This window comes from Nicotiana tabacum, chromosome 24 (genome assembly GCF_000715075.1).
Source record: "Nicotiana tabacum cultivar K326 chromosome 24, ASM71507v2, whole genome shotgun sequence".
Taxonomy (NCBI): Eukaryota; Viridiplantae; Streptophyta; class Magnoliopsida; order Solanales; family Solanaceae; genus Nicotiana; species Nicotiana tabacum.
Window position 1 is genome coordinate 82424040 of NC_134103.1, and position 9197 is coordinate 82433236.

The 9197-nt window shown below is 34.7% G+C and overlaps 1 protein-coding gene across 1 annotated transcript; it reads left to right on the forward strand.

The window, feature by feature from the left end:
• Positions 1-5240: 5240 nt before the first annotated feature.
• On the forward strand, positions 5241-7356 carry LOC107788353 (universal stress protein PHOS32-like). The gene is made up of 5 exons (XM_016610031.2): positions 5241-5540; positions 6338-6521; positions 6661-6770; positions 6925-7043; positions 7154-7356. The coding sequence occupies exons 1-5, from the start codon at positions 5241-5243 to the stop codon at positions 7242-7244; spliced, it is 804 nt and encodes a 267-aa protein (XP_016465517.2). The 3' UTR covers positions 7245-7356.
• The last annotated feature ends 1841 nt before the right edge of the window (positions 7357-9197 follow it).

Below are 9197 nucleotides of genomic sequence, written 5' to 3' on the forward strand. Positions count from 1 at the left end.
GAAATAACCAAACCATTTTGTATAACAATTCTTTTAAAAATATCCAAATGCTTAATATGCATTTCAAATGTTTTGGAGAATACCAAAATATCATCAATATAAACAATGACAAAATCCAGATAGGGGTTGAATATATCATTTATAATTTTTTGAAATTTAGAAGGGGCATTTTTTTAACCAAAAGGCATAACATTCCATTCATATTACCTAAATGGAACATTAAAAGCAGTTCTATAAGTATGCTCTTTAAATATTTGAATCTGCCAATATCCAGATTTTAAATCAAATTTTGAAAATATTGGCATCATATAATCTTGACAATAAATCTTTTTATTAGGAATCGGATATCTTATCCACTTTAAAAACGTATTTAAAGGTTTATAATTAATAATCAATCTAGAAATACCACGTTCTTTTTCAGCAGCGTTATTAACATAAAAAGCTGTGCAAAACCAAGAAGATTTTGAGGGTTTTATCAAATCCTTTTGTAACAAATTATCAATCTCTTTCTTGCAGAATTCTACCAGTTCAGCGTTCATCTGACAAGGTCGAGATTTAGTAGGAATATCATCCTCAGAGAAATTATCTTCATATGGCAGAGAGACAATATGCTTTTTTCTATTCCAAAAAGCATTGGGATGCTTAGCACAAATATCAATAGCAATATTTTCGAAAATCAATTTAATCTTTTCCTGCACTTTAGTGGAATTCAAAGTATCGAATATATTCATACTAAACAATTCCAATTATAATGAATCAATATGTCTTTGCTTCATATCAATTAAAGCATTAATATTTTTAGTTACGGGATCTGTAACAAAAGTATAACTTATCTCTTTATCCTTATAAGTAGCAGAAAAATCTTTTGAGTTTATGCTAGTGAAAGGATAAATAGCGTTAATAAACGGTGTTCCAAGTATAATTGGAGGGTATAACTGATTTTTCACCAAGAAAAAGAAATGAGGAATGCAGACTTTATTCTGACAAATACAAGTATTAGATAATTTATACTTTATATCTAAAGCATATCCTGGTGCAGACTTTACCATATGAGTAATTTTTTGAAAATATTTAGTAGGTACTCGACCTTCCTGAATGCAGCTAACATCAGCTCCACTATCAATCAGCAATATTTGTAATAGAAAAACTATTATCAATAAGAATAGTACATTTAATATATCATCTATGAGCAGTGACAATTTACATCATTCCCAAAAACATATCATGTTGAGAATTAATTTTAATAGGGTTTTCATAAGAAATATTATTTTCAGAAATACCTTTGTTTTTATCATCAGATTTCTCAGCTGGAGAATTGATTTTCTCAATCTGAGTAATCCTATGATCACAAATCATTTGATTTTGTTTAAGAGATTTGATCTCTCATTTCAAGTTTTCAACTTCAACCTTTAAATCATTGAAAGAAGAATCTCTTGCCGGAGTAGTATTTTTATTTAAAAAACGGTTATTAACCTCTATTAAAGAATAAGGAGCAGAATATTCAAATTCTTTTTTTGAGTTTTCAAATGATTTAGAAGAACTTCTTGATAAAAAGTTATCCGGTTTGAATATCAAACCTATTGATTTATCAAAAGATTTTGCTAATAAATTAGATACTACTTTTGATTACAAAAATGAAGTTTGGTCAGAGTTTAATAAACTCAGAGGTTATCCCAAAAAGAATAGTAGGCATGCTGATAAACCCAGAATGCGAACTTATTATTACGATCGTCCTACTCCTAAGATGTCTTAATAGAGGGACGTGATTGGAATCAGACTAATACGTCTTATAGTGGTTTCGAAATTTATGAGTGGAATCTTGATGGATTGACTGATAGACAATTGACTATTCTTGTGCATAGAATGCTTATGTATGCAACTATCTGTAAGAGTGTGAAAAATACAGATAGAACTATTTGCAAAATGATTGTTGTAGGTTTTACTGGCCAACTTCGTGGCTGGTGGGATAATTATTTGAATGCTGATGAAAAGTTAATGGTTATTAATGCAATAGCCACTGACGAAGGAGTTGATAACTTAGGCATGGCTCTTGTAAAAAATAGAGAGGATGCTGTTTATACCCTTGTTCTTACTATTTTAGAACATTTCAATGGTAGATTTACCAATCAGCATGAGACTGTTCGTACCCTACTTAATGGTCTTAGATGTAGGACCTTAGGGGAATTCAGATGGTATAAAGATACTTTTATGAGCAGGGTTATGGAGTTACCCGAAAATAAGTTTGACCATTGGAAAGCTAAGTTTATAGATGGCCTTCCCTCCTTATTTGCTGAAAGAGTTAGAAAGACTCTAAGAGGTAGCTTTGGTGAAATTACGTACAAAGATTATACCTATGGTAAGTTGATAGGAATTTGCACACAGGAAGGGATAAACCTGTGCAATGAGTTAAAATTGTCTAGACAGCTTAAGATAGATAAGCTTAAGGAAAGAAATCAATTAGGAGACTTTTGCACCCAGTTCGGACTACCCGAGACTTCTACTCATAAGAAGAAGAAACATAAGTAGCATAGATACCCTAACCCAGACAGTCCTTATAAGAGAAAGAGAGCTAGATATAGATCCAAAGAAGAGCGTGATGCTAAGAAAGCCCATCGCAAGTCCACTAGATTTACCAAAAATAGGTCTAAGCGTGATCTTGCTGATATTAAGTGTTATAAATGTGGAAAATTTGGCCATATAGCTCCAAATTGTAAGCTTCAAAAGCTGAAAATCTTAGAACTAGACAATGAGTTACGTGATAAGGTTTATGGTTTGTTATACACTTATGGATCAGAATCTGATTATTATTATTCTGAGTCAGAATCTGAAGCTGAAATAGATTTACTTGATTTATCTGATAGTGATAAAAATATTGATAATACTTGTGCAGCTTGCAAAGGTAATACATGTACCTATGATGATGATGAGTTTTATAAATTGCAATCTCAGTTCCAAGATTTGAACAATATTTTTATCACTATCAGATAAATCAAGTAAATCTATTTCAGCTTCAGATTCTGACTCAGAATAATAATCATCAGATTCTGATCTAGAAGTATATAACAAACCATAAACCTTATCACGTAACTCATTGTCTAGTTCTAAGGTTTTCAGCTTTTGAAGCTTATAATTTGGAGCTATATGGCCAAATTTTCCACATTTATAACACTTAATATCAGCAAGATCTCGCTTGGACCTATTTTTCGTAAATCTAGTACACTTGCGATGGGCTTTCTTAGCATCACGCTCTTCTTTGGATCTATATCTAATATAGCTTATATATATATATATATATATATATATATATATATACATCTTATATCGATATACTATATATACATCTTATATACTATATATATTCGATATTAAATATTGAATATTAAAATTTAGGATGTTAAATAAAATTTAGGTCATAATTCTATAATAAAATTTACAAAGCATTGCCATAGATATTTTTTTTTAACATCCTTTTATCTCTAATATCTATTTAAATTTTTTTTTAAAAAAAAATATGTTGCGCCCACTTAGCCCGTTTAGCCCGCGGGCCGAGACCGTTTAGCCCGGGACCATTTGGCCCGTTTAATTTGGGACCGGCTCGGGACCAGGACTGTTTGGACCGGCCCACTTGGCCCGTTTAGGACCGGGACTGGCCCACTTGCCAGCCCTACCCACAGACTATGGTTTTGTATCAGACTATGACCAACATAATCCTGTGACATCTAGAGAAAACTTTCAATCACCATCCCAATTCATCAACCAAAGTAGTTCTAGCACACCTCAGTCAACCTCTACTTCTTATTCAAGATCATCTTCTCATTCCCCTTTGCCCATAACACTTCCAGAAATCAGGAAATCCACTAGACCACATAACACACCTGCATACCAATAAAATTATGTTTGCAACTAAGTATTACTTACTGATTTGACTAACTCTTGTTTCATGTCACCAATTCAACCTAATATGTTACCCTTTACAGCCCTTTCATTTGCCAACCAATCCTTAATTAACTCCACTTCTTACCTATCAGAACCTACCTCCTACTCTCAGGCTATGTTGCATCCAGGTTGGCAATAGGCTATGGCTAAGGAATTGAAAGCTCTTGAACTGAACAAAACTTGGAAAGTAGTCTCTTTACCTACTGGGAAGAAAGCTCTTCCCTGCAAATGGGTCTACAGAGTGAAGTACAAGTCAGATGGTTTTTTGGAAAGGTTTAAGGCTCGTTTGGTTATCAGGGGAGACACACAAAGAGAAGGCATAGACTTCACTGAAACCTTCTCTTCAGTTGTTAAGATGACAACAATCAGATGTCTAATTGCTATTGCAGCAAAGAAAGGATGGCAAGTATCACAACTAGATGTGAACAATACCTTCCTACACGGAGATTTGCAGGAAGAGGTATTTATGAAATTCCCAGCATGACTATCACCACCTTCACCCAACCATGTTTGACTTTTTGAAAAAGTCTCTGTATAGACTGCGACAAGCGTCAAGACAATGGTATGCCAGGCTCACTGCAACCCTCAATTTCAAAGGGTATTCATATTCCCTAAATGTCTATTCATTATTTTTTAAGAAATCAGCAAACAAAACTACTATAGTTGTTGTATACGTTAATGATATCCTAATCACAGGGAATGACTCCAATGAGCAAGTAGAACTTAAATTATTTCTTCATTCTGAGTTCAAAATCAAGGATCTAGGGGATGCACATTATTTTTTGGGGTTTGAAATTATTAGAGAAAACCAAGGAATCATTTTGACTCAAAAGCGTTATACCTTAGACCTCTTGTCTGAGTTTGATTGCACGCAAATAAGACCAGCCTCATCTCCTTTGGATCCCACTCAGAAGCTTCGACCAGAGCAAGGTACTTTGCTTCAAGATCCCACCTTTTATCGTCGATTGTTGGGGAAATTAAATTTCCTCACACATACTCGACTATACCTCTCCTTTGCTGTGCAACACCTCAGTCAGTTCATGCAAATGCCTCGTCAGCCTCATCAAGATGCAGCTTTTCACTGCCTCAAATATCTCCTCAAAGACCCTGGTTTGGGACTTTTTCTAAACTCCAGATCTGATTATCAGCTGCTTGCCTTTTGTAATTCCGATTGGGGATCATGTCCCCAATCTCGGAGATCCATTAGTGGATTTTTCATTAACGTGGGAGGCACTCTTGTTTCCTGAAAATCAAAGAAGCAGACTTCAGTCTCTCTTTCCTCTGCTGAAGCGGAGTATCGCTCAATGAGAAGAGTTACAACGGAAGTTACCTGGTTGGTTCGTTTATTAGATGATCTATCTATTTCCCCTTCCTTGCCGGTAAATCTCTTCTCTGATAGTCAGACGGCTATCCACATCGCCAAAAATCCGGTCTTCCATGAACGTACCAAGAACGTGGAGTTGGATTGCCACTTTGTGCGGCAACAATTTTTGGCTGGAATCATCTCACTCTCTTACATCCCGTCCAAATCTCAGCTAGCGGATATCTTCACAAAACCCTTGGTTGGGCCAGCCCACAATTCCATTGTTGGCAAGTTGGGTGTGGTTAATACCCCCTCTAACTTGAGGGGGTATTGGAGATGGTTATTTAGCTGGTTATTCAATATCTACCATAGCATAACCAAATTTTTTTGTCTTTTCATAATTCAACAGATCTCAGCCGTCCAATACAAAGCAAGTATTTTAATCTCAAACGTTCATCTCATGTTGACTCATTTTAATCAACACTGGTGATTTGGCACAGCTGTTAACTTTGGATATCTATTCTAAATTATTCCCTGTGCATGTGAGTACGTGATAATGCAGAGAAAACTGTTTTTATATTCTTGCATATTAGAAAGTTTGTTAGGATTAGACAAATAGAAATATTACACCTGTAAAGTAGCTGAACAACTTTTGATTCTTTTATCTATTTAAATACATGTAAAGTGAATGAATAAATACACAAAAAATTCTATACTGCTTTCTCTACAGTATTCTTTCAATTATTGGGAAGCTAATTGAAGATAGCAAACGGAAAAATTGTGTATGCTAAATAAGCAATCCAATTTCTGGACACATAAATTATAAAAACATAAAGAGAAGCCAAAAACGAAAACAATGGATCAAGTTTAAGCCTAGTGGCTATAAATTTACTGTTCAACACTTAGATGAGAGTTTCTCTAGTTCTCATCTCCACAATTCACGTACCACCTCTTACCTCAAAAGAATTTTGTGGTCGAGAAAAGAGTAAAAATAAAAATAAAAATAAAAATAAACTGTTTTCACAAGCAAGAAAAGTGATTCTCCTCTCTTTGTTAAGGACAAGAATAATTAACAAAGAACAACTCCAGGAAAAATGAGTGAAAAAATGGCTAAGGACAAGGCAATTGGGGGTAGCAGTGGACTTCTCAAAGAGCAGTAAAGCAGCTCTAAAATGGACCATTGAAAACTTGGCTGCTAAAGGTGACACCATTTACATCATCCACATCAAAACTCACACTCTCAGTGAGTCCCGCGATCAGCTCTGGGCTAAAACTGGTTCTCGTAAGTTATCCGATCAGTATAATTTAATCAGTTATAAAATATTATCTGTTTTATTTTCTCAACAATTACTTCTTAGCAGCTATCTGTAGTTATTGTTAAGTGATATGATGGTGTAAATATTCTTCTTTTTTTTTGTTAGCACTTGTTCCGTGGGTGGAGTTTAGGGAGCCAGATGTGCTGAAGTATTATGATATCAAGAGTGATGTCCAAGTTCTTGATTTGCTTGATACAGCTGCTAAGCAGAAAGAGGTTTTGATCTATTAATTACGGTCAAATTTTTCTATAACAACCTCGTTTGTTCCAGATTTTTTTGGTTGTTATATAGCGATGTTGTTATAGAGAGTTTTGACCGTATATGCTAATTGTTGCATTCTCTTTAGTCATTTCTTGATTTTTTTTACAGATAAACATTATGGCAAAAGTGTATTGGGGAGATGCCAGAGAAAAGGTATGTGACTCTATTGAAGATCTGAAGTTGAATTCATTGGTCATGGGTAGCAGAGGCCTAAGTACCATCCAAAGGTACTTATTTTCTATAACTCTAATCCATTTCTATTCTTCTCTTTTTTCACTCTATAAATACTGAATTAACGTTTGAATATGTTCCTTTTGGTGTGGTGCTGATAAAACAGGATAATGTTGGGAAGTGTAACAAACTATGTATTGGCAAATGCTGCCTGTCCTGTGACTATAGTAAAGGATCCTGATTTCCACAAGCATTGATGAGAAGTGAGTGCCAAATGAATAAGTGTTTTTTTTTTTGCTAATGAATGAATAAGTGTTTATTTTTTTGCTAATGAATGAATAAGTTGAAACATGAATGGTTTTTATATGATTTCTATCTCTTAGGATTTAACTTATATATTACAACAGATTAATTACTCTATTTTCTACGCTATCATATCAGGTTTGATATGACTAGTTTTATGTTATTGTAGGTTATAAAATTACTATGCACTGTTAATGTGCAGTAGTTAAAATTCTTTCTCTTATAGCTAACTCTCAATACTACAACGAGACAGCTTCGGTCTGGTTTTGATCAGAAATGTGAACTAAATAATTTGCGACCAATATTTTTCTGGTCAATCTTCTCTCCCCTTCTTTGGGGGTGGAATTTGTGGCGTCAACCCATCGGGTTTATCGTTTTTCTAATTTCTTCTCTAGCATTTCGGGGTATAGGTCTAACCACCTCAATTCTCCGTTTCTGGCATGCTATAGTTATTAAAGTCTCTCGACGGCGGGAATGGGAGATTATCGGTAAGCCAGATGCTTCGCAAACCATATTCAACTTTAAGGCATTTCGTTGCACTTTAATCACCCTCGTGAAGAGGCGCACTCTGATACCATTGATGTCCAATAACTTTTATAGTAATTGTTGGATCTACTACTACTTCATCCATTGAGTATAACAGAGTAAATAATGGTATAGCAATGAACATAAGGATGATACTAGGATATATGGTCCGAAGAATCTCGATAGTTGTTCCATGAACAATCTTTTGCGGGATTGGATTTTTTTTATAGTGAAAATGCCATAAAGCGTGACCCAAGATCCATGATACGAAAACCAAAATTAGAATAACGAAGAAAAAGTGAACTATGAAAAGCACTTTATAGTAGTGAGTCTATGTTGCTCTAATGCTGGGATTATGCTGGCTTGAGCTGGGGTCTACCGGAAGCAGCAACTCTGCCTGCACAAGGTAGGAGTAAGCAGAGACGGATTTGAGATTGATGTTTTATGGATTCAACCTTTAAAGTTTTTAGTATTGAACTCATTGTATTTTTAAAGTTATGGGCTCATAGTGTTATATATTGCAATATTAATGAATTTTTACACATAAATTTATGCTTTGCGCCAGAAGTATTGGATTCAGTTGAACCCGGAACTGATACATTGCATCCGACTCTGGGGTAAGGCTCCATACATACTACCGCCAGACTCCATTTATGAGATTCCACTGGGTTTGTTGATGTTGTAATGTAACTATGTATTCACTTTGATAGCGTTTAGTTAGTGTGACATAAGACATTATGGGGTTTAATTTAAGCCAGTAACTAGTAATCATTTAAATTCATTTTAGCATAAGATACTGAATTGAGGTAGGCATTAATTGTAGAGTAGGTTAAAAAACAAAGTGATATTTACTGAAACATTTAAATGTGGGGTGGTTGAAAAGGAATTATTGGGGCAGAGCTGCTTAGTTGTGTAACTAATTACTTGGTGCAAAACCCATTATAGTACCTCCCAGGCCCCAGCTATCCCTTGATATTGACCATACTTTTTGTTTGTTAAGGGTCTAACCTTTAAGGGCTCCAAAGAGACAAAGCCCAGCATTTCTATGTCCAGGCCTATTAGCAGTGGCCCAAATACAATTATTGCCGCGTAAAGTACACAAATAGCCCTCAAAGTGGATGGTCTTAGAAATTTTCATAAATCACTATGGTCTAGTGGCTATTAACTATAGCTACCATATACATATTTACTTCCTATATCTAATATTTCATTGCTACCGGATTGTATTCGTGTATTCGCGCTACTGTATTCATAAATACAGTTACGGAATTTGCCTAATAAGTAGGGACTCCAACTGTTTAATAACGGAAAGGGATCAATTAGCGTGTATCACTCCTATTTAACTCAACAAAATCAATTCTATAAAATTTCGTTGTTACTGT

Excerpts from the sequence above, each read along its gene's own strand:
- LOC107788353 (XM_016610031.2), top strand. The coding sequence starts at position 5,241 with ATGAGAAGAGTTACAACGGAAGTTACCTGGTTGGTTCGTTTATTAGAT. Across the intron at positions 5,541-6,337 it reads TTGTTGGCAAGTTGGGTGTG|GTGAAAAAATGGCTAAGGAC; the intron begins GTTAATACCCCC and ends CAGGAAAAATGA. Across the intron at positions 6,522-6,660 it reads CTGGGCTAAAACTGGTTCTC|CACTTGTTCCGTGGGTGGAG; the intron begins GTAAGTTATCCG and ends TTTTTTTGTTAG.